Source organism: Panthera uncia, assembly GCF_023721935.1.
Source record: "Panthera uncia isolate 11264 chromosome D3 unlocalized genomic scaffold, Puncia_PCG_1.0 HiC_scaffold_8, whole genome shotgun sequence".
Classification (NCBI taxonomy): domain Eukaryota; kingdom Metazoa; phylum Chordata; class Mammalia; order Carnivora; family Felidae; genus Panthera; species Panthera uncia.
This window is the reverse complement of record NW_026057586.1, coordinates 75,033,376-75,056,307: the sequence shown is the minus strand read 5'-3', so window position 1 is coordinate 75,056,307 and position 22,932 is coordinate 75,033,376. Positions and strand designations below refer to the sequence as shown.

Genomic DNA, 22,932 nt, shown 5'->3' with positions numbered 1-22,932 from the left:
GTAGAGGGCAGGTAGAGATGGGATGTCAGGGAAGGTGGCATTTGGGCTGTAATCTAAATGAGCAAAGGGGGGTGCCTAGGTGGCTCAGTCAGCAAAGCGTCCGACTTCGGCTCAGGTCATGATCTCACGGTCCGTGGGTTTGAGCCCCGCATGGGGCTCCTGTGCTGACAGCTCAGAGCCCGGAGCCTGTTTCAGATTCTGTGTCTCCCTATCTCTCTGCCCCTCCCCAGCTTGTGCTCTCTCTCGCTTTCAAAAATAAATATTAAAAAAAAAAAAAAAGCAAAGAGGAAAACAGGAGGAAAGGGGTCCTAGGTCCAGCTGTTGTGAGGAATAACTGAGTGAATGAAAGCACTTGGTGGTAAACAACCACTCAATAAACAGTTGCTATTCTTATTATGGCATATACTTTACTCTCAGCTCCTTCTGTTCAAACAGAAGCTGGCCAAGCCATAGATCAGAGAGATAAATACATATATTTGAAAAAATATATAAGTGTGTGTGTGCGTGTGTATATATATACATATATATACACACACACACACATATATATGTATGTATATATATATACAGGCCCCCAAGACAGTACAGGCTCTGGAATCATGAGATTCCACAGCTCTGAATCATGCACCCAAGTCAGGTAGAAGCAGCAACCCAGCCTCACCCCTATTTCCAGCCCAACTTCTTCCTCAGGAGCAACACCATACAGAATTATTTTAACTCCTGAGACTCATAATCCCTCCATTGGAAACCTGGAACTTGGAAAAGCCTCTTAATTTTACTTAATTGATACGCACATGTGATGCCTGAGGCGCTCATTATTCCCATCTGTTTCTCTTTGGAGTTATGTGCCTGTCTGGTCCAATTGTTTTAAGGGGTTCTGGGTTAATGAGAGTGAGTGGTCAAGAAGAAAAATGCAGAAATGTAAACAGAAAGCTTCTGGTTGCATGATGAGTCTGGTAACTTGCTTATTGAAGTTCAAAAACACATCATAGGCATTTAAGGGTTGGTCAAAATCTTGCTGGACTCTTGGGACAGTTCCATCAGCTGATAGTCTTTTATAAGATTCATTGAGCACCTAGTACATGTCAAACATTGTGTTGAAGAACTTTAAAGGCATTATTCCTTCAATATTCCCAACATGCCTATGAAGTGGTTTCCTTTTATATTTAGTCCCCCTTCACAGATAAGAAAATTGACATTCAAACAGCTAGTAAATAACAATGCTGGGATATAAATCCAGATCTGACCCTGCTCCCCAACCCCCCAAGACCTAGCTTTTTTAACCACATAGTGGTTGGTCTCCCAAAGCCAGAGGAAAATACCTCTGAGGGATGCCTTTCTATCCATTTGGGCACCTCCGCCCTGGAGAAAATCCTCAACCAAGAAACTCCCACACAGGAAAGACTGCCTCATCAAAGCAAGAAGCCCCACCCTAGACACACACACCTGGGATCAGCACTCCCAAATCCACCCAGATGGCCCCCTAGCCCCTTAAAGGAAGTCTCCATTGCCCAGCAGGATAAAGAAACCCTCTCCCATTCCTGAAGACCTCCCCACCTCCCTTGGCCCACTACCCCAAATTTCAGAAGAGGAACGGCTATAGAATTTGCAGGACCTACTGCAAAATGAAAATGTGGGATCCCTTGTTAAAAAAACAAACAAAAAAAAATCAATAATTTCAAGAATTCGAGAGTAGAGCATTAAACCAAACCCTGGGGCCCCTCTTCTCCGACTGCACTGGTCACTTGCTCATAAAGCCGGCCCTGCTTCAGAGATACACTTTCAATGAAGGGACTGGCTACCTCAGTCAGAATCCCCAAATCCTTGGGACCTGGGGTGGAGGTGAGACGTACGTAGGACACCCAACTTCCCAAGATATTCGAGAACACCTTCGCAAATTTGGGACAAACTTCGAAAATTTGAAGGCACTTCTCCCGGCTTGGGCACAAAGTCTCCTCGCACCCCTCTGGTCTCTGGGTGGTCCTTACGACCCCGCCCCAGCTCCACCTTCGGGGTGTGTGGGCCTCACCGCGTGCAGCCCATTGCCGGGGCAACCGACGCCGCGAGAGATGCATTGTGGTCCGCAACAAAATGCAGGAGAAAGATCCTGAGGGAACCATTGAGGTCATGGGCCAATGGGAGAGTCCTGGGGGCTGCGTCAAGCCAATGGGATCGTTCGATGGGGGGCGGGGCCGGCGGGAGCAGGGCGGGGCCTAGGCACTAGGCGGCGGCGGCTGGCGTGGGGCTCCTTAGATGCGCCACGGCTTCGGTAGCGACGGTAGCTTCAGCCGGCTGTGAGCGTCGCCAGCCCCTCCCCCAGGAGACCGTTGCAGTTGGCCACCCCCTGCTCCTCGGTGAGGGACTCGGGGGCTGCGGTCGGCTTCTTCGCCTGGTTACATCCCCCGACAGACTTCTCCCGCCGTTCGGTCCGCGCGGCCCGCGCTTTCTGAGAAGTGGGGTGGGGGGCGGGAGGAGCGGGCTGGGGGAGCTGGCGCCTCAAGCACAACCTGCACCCCAACTTCTTATCCCTTGCCGGGGCCTCGCCCCCCCCAGGTAACCATGTGTGACCGAAAGGCCGTGATCAAAAACGCCGACATGTCGGAGGAGATGCAACAGGACTCGGTGGAGTGTGCGACCCAGGCATTGGAGAAATACAACATAGAGAAGGACATTGCGGCCCATATTAAGAAGGTGAGGACGGAGTGCGGGCGGGGGGCTCGAGCCGTTTGCGCACAGCTGGGGCGAATCACAACTTAGTCCTTCTCCCCGATGCTGCGTCCCCAGGGCGCTTGGCAGAGGTCCTTGGAGGCACGCAGGGCAGCTCGGGTGTAGAGGATTCCAGAAAGGACGCAGATGAATTTTGCGCTCCTGATGAGAAGACCAGACCCTCGGCTCCTGAAGTTTTTTTATTACCCAGCTCCGCGGGGGGAAAGCGCCACCTAGCAACGGTTTCTAGGATCATGGAGCAGCGATTCCCCCTTCTGCAGGATTCCTGCGCGGAGGATCCATCTGGGTGTTCCGGAGGGGCGGGGGGGGTGCTGCGTGGGTGTTTCCAGCCGGGCCGGAGGGGGATGTTGCCAGCCTTTCAGTGGGGAGTTTAGTCGGCAGTTGAGGGAAAGTGGGTGGTGGTGGTGGTGGTTAGGGGGCTGGGGTGAGGGCTTGGTAAACAGCATTCTGTAGAAAGCTGGCAGGACTGCCAATTTCTCCGAGCTGTGTTTTCTGGAAGGGAAGGAAGCTGGCAGCCTAAGCCGTGGGAGGGTTCCCAGTTGAGAATAGGGAGATGAAAGACTTCAGATGGAACAGAAATACCTTTTTTGACCAACGCAGCAGTGCGTTCATCTAGCTTGTAAGAATGTTATACCAATAGGTCTGAAAGATGTTCATGCTGCATGCACTGTATAAGAGCCGACTTTTGTGTAACTCATCACAGAGACTTGTAAGAATTTTATAGACAAAGGTTAGCTTTGGTCCCTGCCCTACAGTCGCCTAAGTGAAGAAATCATCACGGGCGTTTTGCTCCTCAGAGCCCCTTTGGGTGAGGAAAACAGGGAAAGTTGTTTCTGTAATTTGCTGTCCTTGTGTACCAGGTGGTAGATGGACACCGTCAGGATAGATGTGGCAGAGAGGGCTACTGAAATTACAATTAAGGATAAAATCTGACCAGGTGGCTGTCGGATTCTGCTTCTAGCATTCTTTCTGTAGAAACAGTGGATTGCTGTGCCCCTTTCAAATTTTCACACAGTGGTTTAGATGTTAATTGAGGCTTTGCCCTTTTGGACATATTTTTGTTTTCATTGATACTGGAGCGCGCTAAGGAATGGGGTATTTTCGGCTAAATAGTGACCATTTTGGATTTTGTGGTGCATGACCTACAGAGGGATAATTTTGACTTGTTCTGTTTACACATGACTTGATAGACTGAAACTGTTATCACCTGCTGTTAATTAACAATATCATAAAAGATACGGAGGTGAAATTACCATGATAACAAAGCACCCTTTGAGGCTGCCCTTTCTGCCTTTTACCTCCCCAACCCCCATTCTCAGCTTAGCTCAGACTGCAAGTATGTTTGCATTAATGCACTATGTAGGCGACTTGGAGCTGGGGAACATTCTTTCATGCTAAGAATTTGCAGATGCTAACGTTCCTCCTTTCTGCCCCTACAGGCTCTACTTATCTAGGAGGCAAACTGACCTCTGGTTTAGCACTGAAATTCTAGTGTTCTCTTTTTCTTCCTCCCTCTCCCCCCACCAGGAGTTTGACAAGAAGTACAACCCCACCTGGCACTGCATCGTGGGGAGGAACTTCGGTAGTTATGTGACACATGAAACCAAACACTTCATCTACTTCTACCTGGGCCAAGTGGCCATTCTTCTGTTCAAATCTGGTTAATCGCATGGACTGTGTCACACACCCAGTGATCCATCCAAAAACAAGGACTGCAGCCTAAATTCCAAATACCAGAGACTGAAATCTTCAGCCTTGCCTAGGGGAACACCTTGATCTTTGAACCTTTATTGTGTTGTTTTGTACAGGGCATTCTCTGTACGAATTTGTTGTGGTTATAAAACAATTAGCAAAACAGCTTACATTTGTATTTATTTTCTATTCAATATCTCTACCCCATGTTTTTCCTCCTCAAAATCCATTCCTTTCAAAAATAAATCTGTTGGAGAAGTGTGTGTTAGTTACGATTTGTTCAAATCTAGGTTTGAAGATGGCGCATCACTTGATCTTGATTAGGTTAGTGGGAGTCAGTCTTCGAAGTTGGTTTCTGTGGGATTTAATAGACTGGCCTGTGCCTCATGCTCTTGAGTCTTTCATCTCTCCCATCCTGCAGCTGTTCTGCATGGAAGACCTACTACTCAGAAGTGCATGTTGAGAAATACATGGCAGAGAAACTTTCGGATTAAATATTATGGCTAATCTGATAAATATTATCCTTAAGTGCTCATTTTGTTAAAAGATGTAGAATGTTCTGGACCTTGGGCCTTGGGAGGTGATGAATGTGTAGAACTTCACCAAAGCTTTCTATGGCTGTAAAATAAGCCAATTACAAAGTTGAGCTAATGAGAAATTTTCTGGGGTGTGGTCTATCCGCGCCCCCCCCCCCACCCTTTTCCTGCCTTGTCCCAAAAGGACACTCAAGATTAAAAGTGGTCTTAAAAAGGAAAATGAAAGTTTCTGAGCAGCAGCCGTCCATGTGATTCTAATAAAGTCTTTGCAGGAATTTAAACGTGTAAGCCTGCTGTGCTGTGCTTTAACTAGCTGTACTTAGAAACCCCATTAACAATTAAATGTGAATTGAGGCTTTCATTAAAAGACCCAATTAAAGCTGTGGATAAGTAACTTTCATTAAAGGTTTCCTGCTATCAATTTTAAGAAGACTTAAGTCGTTTCTATGAAGAAAAACAAATATAGCAGACTTGACTTTTGTAGGTATAAAGGAAATATGCTGGAGGCTGAAACAACCCACGCTCATCTTGGGAAGTTGCAAGGAAGGTCCTGGCTTTCTGGTTTCCCTATATTTTCAGTGTTCACGTGAAGTCAGGCTTTTTATTTTACTTTGGATCTGTGAGATGCAATTAGGATTTCTGAGCAGCTGAGCTATTGCTAGCACAGAAGGGGAGGATAGAGTTGAGAGGACTCCAGCTTAAGAACAGCATTAGGTTGTAATATCTTTGGGAGATTATTATTACCAGAACTTGGCGTTTTAGGAATCGTAGTGAAATTGAGCTATGTTAGGATTGGGAAAGTTTCAGGGTAAAGAGGCAAACCATTGTTTTTCCTGTTTATTACAGTAGTTAAAATGGGAGGATTTCCCCCCTGCTTGCTGCAGGGAAGAAGGATGAGGTTCTGTGGAACAATACAACTGAGTTGATTTAGGTTTGTATTTATATAAACAGACTGAAGATGTTCCCATAGTTCATTTTTCTTTTTCTCCTCTTTCTATATTTCTATATTTCCTCTTTTTTCTCCTCTTTCTATATTTCGATTTGAAGCTTTTAAAGATGTATCAGTCCTGTTCAGTTATCTCTACTTCCAAATAGTCTGCCAGCAATAGATCCTAGAGCTGGTAGAAGTCCACAAATGGCTGGACATTGGGGAGTTCTAATTTGATCAGGCCCATATCTACTGCCTGAAAGTGGCAGTTTTTAATTATTTTATTTTTAAATGTTTGAGAGAGAGTATGCAGGTTCAGGGGAGGGGCAGAGAGAGAATCTTAAGCAGGCTCTGGGCTGTCAGCACAGAGCTGCCCAATGCAGGGCTTGATCCCATCAATGGAAAGATCATGACCCGAGCCAAAAATCACGAGTCATGCTTAACTGACTGAGCCACCCAGGTACCCCTATGTTTTTGATTCAGATGTGAGAAAACCACTTTGCCAGGGAGATAGAACTGGGCTGATGGTTTATGAAATTCCTTCCAGTGTCTGCTGCTTGTTAATTGTAATTTCAAAGGCCAGCTGGCTGAGAAAATGTAAGCTAAAAGTTTATCTAAGGGTTAAGGCTTGTCAAATGTTCTTTTGCTATTCTTTGAGATAGTTGTATATAGATAGCTGTGTGTCTGAAAACTTTATTTATTTTTAATATTAGAGAATGTATACTTGTGAGCCGGGAAGGGGAAGAGAGAGAGAATCGCAAGCAGGCTCCACACTGTCAGCTTGGAATCCAGCGTGGGGCTTGATCTCACGAACCGTGAGATCATGACCTGAGCCGAAATGCTGAACTGATTGAGCCACCCAGGTGCCCCTGAAAGCTTTTCAATGACAGGGCAAGATCTTGTGAGTGAAGGTACATAAATGACCCCCACTGTGCTGGACCAAGACGCAGCATATACCTGAAGGCTTCTGAAATACCCTTGAACTAAGTTCACCACAATTAATACATGGCCAGCCAAGTCACAGGTTGCTTTCTGCAGTTTCTTACTAAAATCCCTTAAAAACCATAAGCTTCATTCACTTCGCAATATTTATGGCCTCGCTTTAACATCAAACAGTAGACTGTACTGAGGAGATGAGTGCTCTGCCCAGCTCTGCCCCTTAGTACTGGGGCGGAGAGGGTGGGTAGGCTAGATAGTTTTCAAACTTTTATAATTTTTTTGGCTATAGAACCCTTCAAACGTATTCTGATAAAGAAGCTCTCGAGGGGTGCCTGGGTGGCTCAGTTAAGTGTCCAACTCTTGATTTTGGCTCTGGTCAAGATCTCAAGGTTGTGAGATTGAGCCCCATGTTGGGCTTGATGCCGGGAGTGGAACCTGCTTGGGATTTTCTCCCTGCTCCTCCCCTTCCTGGTCTCCTGCTTGTGCGCGCGCCCTCTCTCTCTCAAAAAAAAAAAAAAAAGCTCTCCATATAAAACACAAAAGCAGGAGTTGGCTGGTACATTTATTCTTTCAACAAGGATTTATTGTTTTCTTCATGACAGGCACTGAGGATACAGTAGTCGTTTTTGGTGGAAGAGGAATGAGTGAGTGTTGACAAAAATGTATTTCCCTCACTGATCCCTCCCCAAGAAGAAATAACAAATAGTGCACAAATTGTAAACTCCTTTAGTGGTTCAGTTCATAATTCTAGTTGTGATTGTTAGCCCTCTGACTTGGGCCCTGGTTTTTGGCCCCAGACTTAGTCCTAGGCTGGAAGGCTGACTCAGGTACAGCTAGGACATTTTCTAGTTCACATAATCGTTGGATTCAAATGATTCATTATCCCTCTGGAAGGCAGCACCAGCAGAGAAGCTACAAATACACTTAAAAAATGAGAAGTTTTACCTCAACTACACACTGCACGGCCAAGAAAAATTAGCAGGAGTTGAGCACAAAATATAGACCAAATACCTCTGGGAGAAGGCCTGAAGCAGCTCCCAATGAAAGTTGCAACAAAGTGACAGGAATCTGGTTCTTCCACTTGGAGATTGGTCACATCAGAACATGAGTCCAAGGCCCACCTCCTTAAGAGGAGATGTTCTGCTACTGGTCTCACTTCCTTTACTTCCAGGCTTTCGACAGGATGTGACTGGTACACACTCCAGAACAGCAAAGGAGTTACAGTTTGAAGCCAGAATGAATGGCCACAATGCCTGACGTGAGACTTTCGTAAGTCACTTTCTCAAAACCCGCATCCTCTATCATCTCTTTGAACTCCTCCTAAAACACAAAGAAAGATACAGCAAGGATCACCTGGATTTAAACTCCAGGCCCTTTGTTGTAAAATTATGGTTTTGTACCTGAGGTGGGAACTGTCGGATACTCTCTACAAGGTATTGGTAGGACTTCCAATCTCCTGCGATGACTTCTCCCAGGACAGGAATGACCTGGAAGCTATACAGATCATAAAGCCTAAAGAAAAGGATGAAAGATTAAGATTAGAACATGACCCCTGATAAGCAAGAAGTTTTAGGCCTGGAGTCATAAATCCAAATGCCTTGTAGGGTCAGTACCTGAAATAAGCGATGTGGGCCAGGTGCAAGACCAATAGGGAGTAACAAGGTACAATTAGGAAGTAGCATAAAAGTGGAGAAGGCGTGGGGCGCCTGGGTGGCTCAGTTGGTCGAGTGTCTGACTTCGGCTCAGGTCATGATCTAGCAGGTTCATGGGTTTGAGCCCCTGCATTGGGCTCTCTGCTATCAGCGTGGAGCCCACTTTGGATCCTCTGTCCCCATCTCTCTCTGCCCTTTCCCCACTTGTGCTCTGTCTCTCTCAAAATAAGTAAATCTAAAAAAAAGTGGAGAAGGGACAAGCACTACTCAGCTCTGACTACTGCCATGTGGGAATAAGTGCTTTCTCAGTGTTGCCATACATCTGATTTCTCAATTGAAGCTGGAAATTTTCATGTAAAACTTCCTGATTTTTAAATATGAACATCTAAGTCAATTTCTTAAAAACTGATGAGTCAAAATACATCTGTGGGCCAACTTGAGCCTTTGAAATTCTTCTGGCTTAGGTGTTGTCGTTAGAACTGGCTGACCTGAGGTGGCACTGTGTCCCCTAGAGACTCTGAACTATGAGGTTCATGCTTCTAGCTTACTGGTTATTTTCTGTCCATTTGGGGATGGGAAGCCCTTGGCTAGACAATGAGAATAAAGCCCTGTTAACAGTGCCAACCTGGAAATGAGGGGATTGTTCACTTGGCTAAACTCCAGACAGAGAAACCGTCCTCCTGGCTTCAGGACTCGATGGGCTTCCTGGAGTGCCTGAGCAAGACAAGGAACAAGAGAACATACTCCTCAGCAGAACTCACTCAATTCCATGAGGCCAAGACAGCTCGAGCTTCGGTGGGCATTATAAAAGTTAGCATTTCCCATAGCTCCCTTGTGCATTCTTAGCTGGAAAGCTGTAGTAGCAGAGATAACCCTACACTATTCTAAATTTTATAGGCACGAAAAGAAGGTTACTTGGAGCATTCAGACTGGTATAACCACATGGTGGCCAATTTCACAATTATTATTTATTAAAAGCTTATTTCAGGATTTTTTTTCTTTATTTTTTAATGTTTGTTTATTTTTGAGAGAGACAGAGTATGAGCAGGGGAGGGGCAGAAAGAGAGGGAGACACAGAATCCGAAGCAGGCTCCAGCCTCTGAGCTGTCAGCACACAGCCGGACATGGGGCTTGAACTAACGGACCTTGAGATTATGACCTCAGCCAAAGTCAGATGCTGAACTGACTGAGCCACCCAGGTGCCCCTTTTTTCTTTATTTTTAAAAGTAAACTCTTGGGCACCTGGGTGGTTCGGGTGGTTCAGTTGGTTCAGTGTCCTACTTCAGCTCGGGTCATGATCTCATGGTTCATGGGTTTAAGTCTTGAATCGGGCTTGGTGCTGTCAGCACAGAGCCTGCTTTGGATCCTCTGTATCTCCCCACCCCTCCTCTGCTGCGCTCTCTGTCTCAAAAATAAACATTAAAAAAAAAAAAAGTAAACTCTGCCCAACGTGGGGTTCAAACTTACAACCCCGAGATCAAGGGTTACATGCTCTACCAACAGAGCCAGCCAGGCATCCCTACAATTACTTATTTAAATCACAGTGGATATCCTTTTTGATCTAGCAATTTTACTTCAAGGAACCTATCTTATAGAAATGCATCTATTGGGATATGCATAAAATAAATGTTTATTTTTAAGAGAGAGAGAGAGAGAAAGAGAGAGAATGTGTGTATGTGAGCAGGGGAGGAGGAGAGGGTGAGAGAGGGGGTCAGAGGATCCGAAGTGGGCTCTGTGCTGATATCAGCTAGCCCAATGCGGGGCTTGAACTCCTGAACCACGAGATCATGACCACGAGTTGAAGTAGGACACTCAACTGACTGAACCACCCAGGTGCCCCTCCAAGATACATATTTAATGGAAAAAAAGCAATGAGCAAAATGTTTCATATGCTAATATTTGTATAAAAAAAGAAAAAACCAATAAAGACATTGACACAAGAAATTGGTGATTGTCTGGAGGGAGGGGATGCACTGAATGGTTGGGACACATGGATAGGAGGCATACTTTCACTGATACACCTTTTTGTACTTTGAACCTATTCAAAAACATTTTTTAAATTAACATAATAAACTGGCTACATACACAAGCAGGTCATAAAAACCAAGCTGCAGTGCATCATAAAGATGTCCCACCAAGGTGGCTGAGTGGCTCAGTCGGTTAAGAGTCCAACTTCAGCTCAGGTCATGATCTTACGGTTTGGGAGTTCAAGCCCCATGTCAGGCTCTGTGCTGACAGGTGAGAGCCTGTGTCTTCCTCTCTCTCTCTGCCCTTCCCCCGCCCACACTGTCTCTCTCTCTCAAAAATAAATAAACACTAAAAAAAAAAAAAAAAGTCCCACCGAAAGCAGAGAAACCAGATAACTAGAGCCCCCATTATAGAACCAAAACGTGGCACCTTGCCTATTACCTTCAAATGCTTTGGGATAGAATGTTGAAGTAGAAATAAAGAAGAACTGCATCAGGTGGTGCCTGGCTGGCTCAGTCAGTGGAGCATGGGACTCTTGATCTCAGGGTTTTGAGTTTGAGCCCCAAGTTGGGTGCAGAAATTACTTAAATATAGGGGCGCCTGGGTGGCTCAGTCAGTTAAGCATCTGACTTCGGCTCAGGTGATGATCTCATGGTTTGTGGGTTTGAGCCCAGTATCAGGCTCTGCGCTGGCAGTATGGAGGCTACTTGGGGTTTTCTTCTTCCTCTCTGCCCCTCCCCAACTCATGCTGTCTCTCCCTCTCTCAAAATAAATAAACAAACAAATTACTTAAAAATAAAATCTTAAAAAGAAGAACAAAAAGCTGTGTCAGATTACAAGCTGAATGTTCCCTTCTCCCTATAGAGGAACCCATTACTCTAGCTACCTTCTGCCAAAATAGTGTTTGCCTTTTTCTGTGTTGGCCTTGGAAATGCCACTGATCTGCAAACTCAGAGTCAGACAACTTCACAAATGAGAGGAAACAGACGGAATGCCAGAGCAAGACAGACAGCTCAAAGATGTGAATACCAACCCAAGCAACAAAGGCTTCTATGAGGATCTGCTCTGTGGTCTTGGTCTTTTTCAATTTTGTGAGTAGGAAAATTGGCAACTTCAAGGATTGAAGCCCCTAAGCCTGACATGGTCATTCCACTCAAGAGCCGGTTCGAGTGAAGAATCTCTCCCTCCTTCCTCCTTTTCCGTGGGGCCATTCCAGGAGATCTAATATCGTGAGAGTCACTCAAGCTGAGGATGCAGCCATTCATACCTGATCAATGTGTGTGACATTCCGGATCCCAAAGGCAATAGTGTAAACATCAAACTTGTCATCATCAAAGGGCAGTTCTTCAGCATCTCCCAATACCCAAGCAAGTCCTGAAAGAGAAAATCATTTCTGGTCTCAGTCTGGGTAGCTGTCTCTTCTGCACCCAGTGAATTGTCAAACCTGAGGAGGGCATCATGGGAACCCCCCAATTTGTGTAGTCAGCCAGGCAGAATCATGGGCAGCCTGGACACCCCCTAGATGGCTGACTTCTCAAGTGGGGGGAGTCTTATAGTACGGAGCCTCTAAATCTGTGGAATCTGAGACTAACTCTGGATTAGTCTCAGAATTGAACTGAATCATTGGACACCTACCTAGTTGGTGTGGGAGAAATGGAGAACAGTTTGGCGCTGGGCAAATACCATACATGTGGTATCAGCAACCATCACACGCCTGCCTTCATCACTGGGTTCCTGGCCACTGTCTTCAAGGTGTCCTGTCCCCCTGAGGATTTCTTGAAGTCAGCAGGAAGTTCTTTCCCCAAGGGTCTCAGAGTAAAACCTGATGAATACTTAGTTATGCCCACCCTCAAGCAACCTTTACCCAACTAAGTGTTTTGTGTAAAGCACCGTGGTTAAGATCCCGGGTCCTGGGGTTAGACTGCCCGGGTTCTAACTCCAGCTTCACCATTTATTAGCTATATAATCTTGAATAAACTACTTTGACTTGGTTTCCTCATCTGTAAAGTGGAGTTAATAAGAGTATCAGAGGAAATGAAACATTAAAAAAAAATGTTTTTAAAGGGCACCTGGGTGGCTTAGTCGGTTAAGTGTCTGACTTTGGCTCAAGCCATGATCTCATAGTTCATGGGTTCGGGCCCCAGGTTGGGCTCCGTGCTGACAGCTCAGAGCCTGGAGCCTGCTTCGTGGATTCTGTCTCCCTCTCTCTCTGCCCCTCCCCCACTCACATTCTGTCTCTCTCTTGAAAATAAATAAAATGTTAAAAATAATTTTAAAAAATAAAAAAATAAGAGTATCAGAGTGTCATTGGAAGTATTCTAAGTACACAATTTAGCCTAGTTATATTGGTTCTATTGGAGAATTAAAGGGTCAAGACCCAAGTCTGGTCACAAATTCAGAAAACACCCAAGGGAACCCTATAACGGTGGCTATGTCCTCTAAGGATACTGATTTGGCTTTAGTATTACCCAACTTGCAGTGAATTAGACATAAAATGCAATATAGAAGGAAAGCTCTGTAGAGGACAGTAAATGAAAATAACCTCCCTGGAAAGCAAACTAGCAGTAGTTAACAAGCATAAATAAAATAAAATAAAAATAAAATAAAAATAAGCATACCCTTTGACCCAGCTATTTGATTTTTAGGAGGAGGACATTGATGACATCATCATCATCATCATCATTGCAACTGCTCCGACCCCTTGGTGGCAGGGTCTGTATTATCACTTTAAATACATTATCTTATCACATTCTCATACCAACTCCATGGGATAGCTCTTATTATCATCCTCACGTTTTAGATGAGCAAAGCTGAGTATCAGAAAGGTTAAAGCAGCTTACCCAAGGTCATATGGAGGGACTGGAACTCAGGTTGTTTTATCCCAGAGCCTGTGTTTTTCAATAGCTATGGTATATTACCTCCTTCTATAAGGTGGTTTTTATTCTCTTTATTTAAAAATTTTTTTTAAGTTTATTTATTTTTGAGAGAGACAGAGACACAGTGTGAGTGAATGAGAGGGTGAGAGAGAGGGAGACACAGAATCCAAAGCAGGCTCCAGGCTCTAAGCTGTTAGCACAGTGCTCGATGCAGGGCTTGAACTTACAAACCGCGAGATCATGACCTGAGCTGAAGTCGGCCACTTAACAGACTGAGCCACCCAGGCGTCCCTATTCTCTCCATTTTATAGATAAAGTAATTGAAATGTAAAGAGTTTAAACAATTGTCCAAGGTTATATAGAAGGTAAAAAAATTAACAAACGCATGCAAAAATTTACAAATATGGATGTTACAATGCTGTGCAATGTGCAAAAACACTAGAAAAAAAATGAAAGATCAGTTGGTTATTGGTTATGTAAATTGGTTATGTGAAATCTTCATGATTCACATCCATACAGGAGAATATAATAAATAATGATTTTAAGGAATTTTTAATGACATAGAAAAATCTCATGATACAATGCTGAATTAGGGCAGGATACTAAATTTGTATATACAGGAAGGCTTTAATTTCATAAAAAGGAAATGAAAATGATTTGCAATTATAGGTAACATTTACTTTCTTCTTAATACTTTTCCAAAATCCAAAAGTTCTCCTAAATATACCACTTTTATAACCTATGAAATAATTTGTTTAAAGCTCCAGCCCACAGAGCTTACATTTGGGGAAGAAGTGCTCCACATAAAATACAAATAAACAGCGCTACACATAAATATGCCTTTCACATTAACTTTTACTATTACAAAATAATTTCTAGGATCCTCCTTAGTTTCAACTCTTTTTGCATGAGAGTTTTTACAAAGACATCATTATCGGAGACTGACAAAGCCAGGAGGAAAGATAAAAAACTGTCCTATGCAGCACTTGGTAATTCCTATGCCAGTGGATTTGTCTTGGCAGTTGGGAGAGGCTGAAGGGCAAGCTATGGTATGGAAGAGGTGAATCCAGAAATGGAACACTGCCTATCATTTCTTTCGTTGTTCTCCATTCTTTACAGCTAAGCACCAGAGGGAAGGGAAACACGTTTTTCAGTAGGAGTAAGGAAACATAGTGCCTTTGTCTAAAAACACTAGGGACTGTCTGCTTTCTGATCAGCGTTGATGGTTAACAAAAGAGCCCTTCATCTTGTAGGCCAAATGGGTTGTTCGTCTAGGCAGCTTGTTCTGGGGGTGGGAGGAGGAGGAGGAGGAAGAATTGAACTAAAATAACCATAGACACTCCTGGTGGGGGAAGGGGAGGCCAGGAACGCTGATGGTGACCTGAGGGACTTTATTTTCTTTGTCCTATCCCACTGTCTCACACAGTGGCTGCCTGCAGTGCTTGGCGAGCTGGGAAGAGGGCAGTGCAGCAGCTGTGAAAAGTGAGCTAAACGGTGGTGTGGCTGCCGGATCCTTACTTCTACTTGGAAAAAACTGGGGGAAAGTATTTTAAAATATGAAAACAAACAGAAAGCGAAATGTGAAATCTAGGTCTTTAAGCCAGGGCACAAACTGTCCATTTTCAGGTTGCAGTGGGTTCCCAGAGATGTGCAGTCACCCTCCTGTCTGCTGCTGAGAGTACTGTTTACAGGTGTTTCTTTAACTCTATCAGCTGGGGCCTCTGAAAAACAGATGCTGATAAAATAATTAAAAAAAAAAAAAAAAAAAGCAAGAAACATGCTGAGATGATGGAGGAGTGCAAATGTTTTGTTTGTTTGTTTGTTTGTTTTGGAGGGGGAGTGCAGGGGAGAACACCCAGGGAAGATAAAAGGAAGAGGAAGCAAGACTGAGCAGAGAAAGCCTACAGATCAGTGCAGATCTGATAAAGCTTAGCCAAGCCTATAGGGAGCTCTGGAACCCTGCCAGAAAAGAGCCCAACTTGGAAGCTGAGGCAGAGCCTAAAAGTTGTAAGAGCTGGAGGCTGTCAGCTGCTTGCACTCCTTGTGTCTGAAGGACATGTTTCTGCTTTAGGGGCAAAGCACCTTCTCAGCTACCACATCTGTCAACCCCTTTGAGTACTGATGGGATATGATATGGCTCAAAAACAGGACACTGGGGTCAGCAGGGAGTTGCCGGGAATTGAAAGCAAAACTGTCTCAGGGCCTAAGGGCTAAGATCAGAAGATTCAGCTCCAAATTGGGGTCTGCCTATTTAAAAGTTGTGTGACTTGAGTAGGACACTTCAACTTTTTGGGCTTTGGTTATCCGCTCAGTCACATGGGGCTGATAATCTAACTCCCTGGGTTGCTGAAATAATGTACATAACAGCATACAAACTGGATTCATGCAAATTATCATTGATTCCTGCCTATCTGTACGTTTTTGGAAGCTGAAAAATAAAGCTCTTCAACATTTTATATATCTCATTTCATAAACATACAAAAATGGGGCGCCTGGTTGACTCAGTTGGTTAAGTGTCTGACTTCAGCTCAGGTCATAATCTCCTGGTTTGTGGGTTCCAGCCCTGCGTTGGGCTCTGTGCTGACAGCTCAGAGCCTGGAGCTTACCTTGGTTTCTGTGTCTCCCTCTCTGTCTGCCCCTCCTCTGCTCGTGCTCTGTCTCTTTCTGTCTCTCAAAAATAAATGTTTTTTTTAAATTTTTTTTAATGTTTATTTATTTTTGAGACAGAGAGAGACAGAGTATGAACGGGGGAGGGGCAGAGAGAGAGGGAGACACAGAATTGGAAGCAGGCTCCAGGCTCTAAGCCATCAGCCCAGAGCCTGACGCGGGGCTCGAACTCACGGACTGCGAGATCGTGACCTGAGCTGAAGTTAGACGCTTAACCGACTGAGCCACCCAGGCGCCCCTCAAAAATAAATGTTAAAAAAAAACCAAAAAAACAAAAAGGACACAAACATTTCTGTAGTGTCTACTTTCTGTAGGACTGACTTACCAGCTTTGTATCCCCGAGCATGGGCTTTCTGCTTTCCAATCTTTAGCATCTCCTTGTTGATGTCACAGACCACAACCCGGGAACCGCCCAAGGGGTCCTCTTCATTTTGGTACTTTTTGGCAATTTCTTCCCAGGATAAATTTTGCTGGGCCCGTAACTGCCTCTTCTGCTTTCCCTTATGCTGTGCCTGAACATAATTAAGGAACCGGAATGCAATGTCACCTGTGGAAAGCCAACAGGAGGAAAGATGCAAACACAAATACAAACAAAACCCCAGCATTTCCAAAACCCAAACAGAGATACAAAGGGACAAGATTTGAGGAGTGTACAAAAATCGAAATTTCTCTTCATTTATATAGTAACTACTAACATCAATTTTTAAAAACTTCATATATATATATATATATATATATATACATTTAAAGCTTACTTATTTAATTTTGAGAGAGAGAAAAAGCAAGCACAAACAGGGGAGGGGGGAGAGAGAGGATCCCAAGCAGGCTCTGTGCTGCCAGCGCAGAACCTGACATGGGGCTTGAACCCACAAACTGTGAGAACTTGACCTGAACTGGAACCAAGAGTTAGCTGGATGCTTAACCAACTGAGCCACCCAGGTGTCCCTTCTAATATATTTTTTAAGATTTCATTTTATTTTTTAATGTTTATTTTATTTATTTTGAGAGAGAGAGCACGCACATACGCAGGAGTGGCAGAGGGGCAGAGAGAGAGAGAGAGAGAGAGAGAGAGAGACCCAAGCAGGTTCCGTGCTGTCAGTGCAAAGCTCGACATGTCCATCCCATGAACCGTGAGATCATGACCTGGGCTGAAATCAAGAGTCAGACACTTGGGACACCTGGGTGGCTCAGTTGTTGAACACCCAACTCTTGATTTTGGCTTAGGTCATGATCCCAGGGTCCCGAGTCGGGTTCTGCGCTGAGTGTGGAGGCTGCTTAGGATTCTCTCTCTCCCTCTCTCTCTCTCTCTCTTTCTCTCCCCCTGCCCCTCCCCTGCTTGTGCTCTCTCACTCTCTCTCTCTCTAAAATAAAAAATTGAGAAAAAAAGAGTTGCATGTTCTATCAACTGAACCAGCCAGGTTCCCTGTTAATTTCTAATATTCTTAAAAACCTTTTAAGGCGCCTGGGTGGCTCAGTTGGTTGAGCATCCAACTCTTGATTTTAGCTCAGGTCTTGATCTCAGCATCGTGAGTTCAAGCCCCCCACTGGGTTCCACGCTGGGCATCGAGCCTACTTAAAGAAAAACAAAAAACAAAAAACAAAACTTAAAAAAAAATAGCATAAGTAATGCATGGATACGTTCTCACTACAAAAGACTCATCTAAATATTTAGAAGAAAACATAAAAGTTCCATTCTTTCTCCATACCCTCTCCAGACACAACCAGTGTCAAGTGCTTAGTGTGAAGCCCTTCTAGTCTCTAATAATTGTTAGGAAAGCAACATAAGGGTATAGTTACCAGCAATGGTTCCCTGCCCTACCACTTCCCATGCCCAGTTCAGCTCCCTAGAGACCATCTTTCTCAACTCTTTCAGCTGTTCCTTCTGTTGGTTCCAGCTCTTTACTTACCGTGCTTATAATGATACCCCGCCCCTCTTCTCTGGTTGCCTCCATCTTCCCAATATATTTGTATCACATTTCATAGTTCCTCACAGATCCCTTTGTAAACTAGAGTAACAGACTAATTAATATTTTATTTCTATCTCATCAGCTACAGATGGTACCTCTTGAACCCCTTCAGCCTTCTATTGTGTGAAGTTTAATGCCGTCATGACTGATAACATACATTGTTCTACCGCTATAATTATGTCTCCTCTGCTTTGTTGGTTAGAGTCTAAAAGCTGAAAATCAAAAGTGTTTATGTTATCGTGACCAGGTAAATACTGTTTGGGCCAAAACAGTGCTTTCTAGGATCGCATTTCCTTTGTTACAAAGTTGTCTTTGTTATCCTTACGCTATTTGCAAGAAATATATCTTCTTAAGTTTTTCCAGTCTCTGCAACAAATTAGGCATTCTCTGGTCACTTTTCTATATATTTAAGTACTTTATACGTACTCCTATAAAACAACTTAAAACCTACACAGGGATATTCTACACATAGTTACACAACTTGTTTTCTTTCTCTTCCCACTGAATATGTCCTTGAGAACTTTCCACCAGTATTTATAGCATCCATTTAAATAGCTACATAATATTTCGTAGAAGGGATGTATCTTAATTTAAAACAATTTCTTTACTGAGGCAGAAATAGGTTACTTCCAATTTTTCACTACTACTAAAAATGATGCAGTGAGCATATTTGTAGCTATATATTTTTAAAATGTCTTTTTTAATATATGGGATTACCTTCTAATTACATTTTCTAAATGGGCAGTTGCCAGTATGCAGTAATGTTACGGGTTAAGCCACAGATGTAAGCAGCTCTGACTGAACCCTTTCTATATCTGTATCTTTGTGCAAGTTATTTTTTTCTTTTTTTTAGACTACACATGGAGAATTGGAATTGTAGGATCCTAGACTATAAAGATTCTAGATTTTTAAAAAAGTTTTATTTATTTTTGAGAAAGAGAGCGCACAGGAGCAGGGAACAGGGGGAGAGGGAGAGAAAGAATCCCAAGTAGGCTCCGCACTATCAGCGTGGAGCCTGATGAAGAGCTGCATCTCATAAGGCTTGAGATCATGACCTGAGCTGAAACCACAAGTCAGATGCTTAACCAACTGAGCCATCCAGGAGCCCCTAAAGATTCTAAATTGTAATAGATTCTGTTAAATTGTCTTCCACTGAACAAGGTGTCTTACTGCTTTCTGAGCTTCCATTGAGGAGAGGACCAGACAGAAACATGTTTCACACATGGAGACTGTTCTGTAATTTGTTATTCCATATTATTCAATTGGTATAGATTATGACATTATTACATTGTATGACACATTATTCTAATGTAATTTAACATGTAAATTAACCATTTGATAACATCCCAAGATGCATTTTAGAAACCCGTGACATTTTCTCCCCAAATGCCTAGTGTGCATCAAGTAACAAAGAACCACATATAAACAATTGAGCTTTTGGGGCATTCACTTTCAAACGTCCCCTGTCTGTAAAGAGAGTTTTCCTACAATTCTTTCTAATCTTATATTCTAATAAACTTTTGCCTGCTGCTCAAAAAAAACAAAACACAATTGAGATTTTGATTTCTGATGTGATAGTGGATTGAGCAGAAAAGGTTGTCTAGAGAGCTTATGGAATATTGTAAAAGGCATCCTCCCCAAAGAAAAAGGGAAAGTGGATTAAAGGTTAAACAGAAAATAAAATGGTCGGGTGCCTGGGTGGCTCAGTCGGTTAAGCATCCGACTTTGGCTGAGGTCGTGATCTCACAGCTTGTGAGTTCGAGCCGCACATCGGGCTCTGTGCTGACAGCTCACAGCTTGGAGCCTGCAGTCTGCTTCAGATTCTGTGTCTCCCTATCTCTATGTCACTTGCCCTGCTCGTGCTCTCTCTCTCTCTCTCAAAAATAAATAAAAAAAGAAAAGAAAATGGTCAAGTAGAGGGTGAGATGTTGCTGGAGTAAAAAGTAATCTATTTACTTTGTAACCTGTGCATTTTAGAAAAATGATAGGCATAAAGTTGATATTTTGTGCTTTTGAGTGATATTTAGTTAAACGTTTCTTAGAAGTATATTGATTTTGGGGGTACCTAAGTGGCTCAGTGGGCTAAGCATCCAACTCTTGATCTAGACTCAATTTATGATCTCACCATTTCATGAATTTGAGCCCCACATCAGGCTCTGTGCTGACAGCGGTGTGGATTCTCTCTCTCCTCTCTCTGTGCCCCTCCCCCACTCTCTCTCCTCTCTCTGCCCCTCCCCCATGCACACTGTCTCTCTCTCTCTCTCTCTCTCTCTCAAAATAAATAAACATTAAAAAAATTTAAAGAAAGAAGTATATTGATTTTCAATTACCATCTTCAGCCTAATGGTAGTTAAGCTAGCTCATTCCAACAAGAAACACTAACTTCCGTAAAATAATGCTCAGGATACTCAAGGATTCTCAACTGGACATTACCTGTGCCTCCAGCAACATCGAGCAGCTGGGTCCCAGGAAACGGGCGCATCTTCCAGAGCAGCAAATCCTTCCAAATACGGTGGATACCAAGGCTCATCATATCATTCATCACATCATACTTCTTGGCCACACTTTCAAACACATGATAGACTGACATAGGAGAAATACAACACAATTAATTGTGCTATTAACACGATTAACTTGGGGAAGTCCTAAATGAAAGAGGATGAAGCTTTTCTCCCCTGAAGTTGCCTGTCTTTGTTGAAATTAAGCTATAATGCTTGATGCCCAAATCTACCACCCCCCCCCCTTTTTTTAATGTTTATTTATTTTTGAGAGAGTGCAGTGGGTGCAGAAAGAGGGAGACAGAAAATCCGAAGTGGGCTCTGTGCTGACAGCAGCAAGCCCAATGTGGGGCTCGAACTCACAAACTGCAAGATCATCGAATCTTGAGCCGAATTCAGACGCTCAACAAACTGAGCCACCCAGGTGCCCCCTCAATCTACCCCTTAACCTCTTTTTAAAAAGGCTTAAATTATTCTAGGTAGGAAACCAACTTCTTTTCTGCTGTCTTAGTTACCTTTATCTAGGACCAATGCCTCAATAATGCCACACACCTACTTGGTACTAAATAGGTTTCCAGTTCTTAGAGGATGTCGTGGGGTGGGGGGGTATGGAATTTTTCTAATGGTTATTATAGTAGAAAAACAACAAAACCATTGGAAAGACATGGCTAATAGATGGGAAGTTCTCAGTTCATCTCTGCTGGGATCACAGAGAAAAACAACAGGTACAATTTAGGGCCAAGCCACACTGCAGAGGGCCCTCCTAAATTTTCTCATTAATCTAATAGGATCAAGGGTGAATGTGGAATCTGAGCTAACTGGAAAAGGAATTTACTATCCAAAACACTTTAAAGCACAGGCTACATTTAACTGCTTTACACCTGTTTCTCTGCCCGTAAGATGAAAAACTCAGTGTCAGCTCCCTATCACCCTGCCATAAGGCTAAATTAGGTAATGAAGGAGAGACGCTTTGAGTTTCAGATGAAATGTGCGGCATAGATCCAAACCATCACTGTCCTCTGCTGAATCAGCACACTACAGAGCTCCTCCTTTAACTCCATCTTGAGTGCCTTTCTCAACCCCAGGATCTCCAAGCTTGCTTTTTTCTTTTGAACATCTTTTGGGGTATTGAGGGACACTAAGGCTCAACCCCCTGAGTATAAGCAATTTTTGCTTTGCATGGTTCTGATATACATGAATTTCAGTTATGGTGGCTTAGTTAAATAACATCAGTCCCCCAGCAACATCATGCAGTTCCAATGGTATGTAAACTGTGAGTAATTGCATACAGTGCAAGCTCCGCTGGTAGTTCTTCAGTTCATAAATCAATCTGTAAATAACAGACATATCACGATCAGTAACCAATCATGTCACTTCTTTAAGTTTGTGGTTGCTAGGTCACTGCACATCAGTCATTCAGTTCACACACAGACAGCAAAGCATGTAGTTGTGTTACCTCCTTATCTCTCAGTTGTAAACACATGCGGCATTTTACAAAACTAGGTAATTCAAAGAGGAAATTGGCCGGGGCGCCTGCATGGCTCAGTCAGTTAAGCGTCTGACTTCAACTCAGGTCTAATCTCACTGTTGTTGAGTCTGAGCCCCATGTTGGGCTCTGTGCTGACAGCTGGGAGCCTGGAGCCTGCTTCAGGTTCTGCGTCTCCCTCTCTCTCTGCCCCACCCCCGCTCATGCTCTGTCTCTCTCTGTCTCTCAAAAATGAATAAATGTTAAAAAGATATTAAAAAAAAAGAGGAAATTGGCCAACGAAAATGAAAGCACCGCAAAGAAGTGAAAAGTGGTAATACTGGAAGTGAAATGTCCATGGGATTATAGGAGAAACAGCTGACAACGTTGATACTCGAGAGACTCTAGCTACGCAGCTGGAAAAACTTTGTGAAGATGAACTTATGGACATAAATGAGGATGTGGTTGTGACAAAAGGTTGAAGATGTCCTAGAGGAAATGATGCCAGTGAAAAAATCTCACACTAAAGGAATTCCTGGAGATATTTCATGACCCTTGAAAGTGAAAAGATAAAATGTTACAAGCTGATTGAAACTTAGAAAGGAGTATGGCAATTTGCCAAGGCATAGAGAAGATGCTTGCTCCCTATTGTAAATACATGACCAGAAGGTAGCAAACACTGTTCAAACTACTCTTCATTCATTTTTTTATGAAGGAATAAAACAGCTTAATGTTTCTAATTTTATTAGAATTTTAACTCAATTGAAAAATTTAAAATTTGAAAATCCTAACTCAGGCGCCCCTTTCTTTCTCTTTATTTCCTGGGTGACCATAGGCCAAGTGAAGGAAACTCTCAGAGCCTCACCATACCCATCTGTAAAATGGGCACAATACCTTCCCCATTATAAGTGGTACAGATGGGAGTTTTAAAATAGTTCTTTTCCTCAGGGGCGCCTGGGTGGCGCAGTCGGTTAAGCGTCCGACTTCAGCCAGGTCACGATCTCGCGGTCCGTGAGT

General features: G+C 43.5%; 2 protein-coding genes across 2 annotated transcripts in view; one reads left to right on the top strand and one right to left on the bottom strand.

The window, feature by feature from the left end:
* Positions 1-2,230: 2,230 nt before the first annotated feature.
* Positions 2,231-4,584, top strand: DYNLL1 (dynein light chain LC8-type 1). Its single transcript, XM_049619237.1, has 3 exons — positions 2,231-2,354; positions 2,554-2,691; positions 4,255-4,584. The coding sequence occupies exons 2-3, from the start codon at positions 2,560-2,562 to the stop codon at positions 4,390-4,392; spliced, it is 270 nt and encodes an 89-aa protein (XP_049475194.1). The 5' UTR covers positions 2,231-2,354; positions 2,554-2,559; the 3' UTR covers positions 4,393-4,584.
* A 2,792-nt stretch (positions 4,585-7,376) lies between these two features.
* COQ5 (coenzyme Q5, methyltransferase) overlaps positions 7,377-22,932 on the bottom strand; it is a 16,610-nt gene continuing 1,054 nt past the window's right edge. The window contains exons 2-7 of the mRNA XM_049619236.1: positions 20,386-20,535; positions 16,311-16,532; positions 11,710-11,816; positions 9,100-9,188; positions 8,223-8,334; positions 7,377-8,142 (exon numbers count right to left, since the gene is read on the bottom strand). Of these exons, the coding sequence (XP_049475193.1) occupies positions 8,041-8,142; positions 8,223-8,334; positions 9,100-9,188; positions 11,710-11,816; positions 16,311-16,532; positions 20,386-20,535 (782 nt within the window). The 3' untranslated portion in view covers positions 7,377-8,040. The remainder of the gene's footprint in view (positions 8,143-8,222; positions 8,335-9,099; positions 9,189-11,709; positions 11,817-16,310; positions 16,533-20,385; positions 20,536-22,932) is intronic.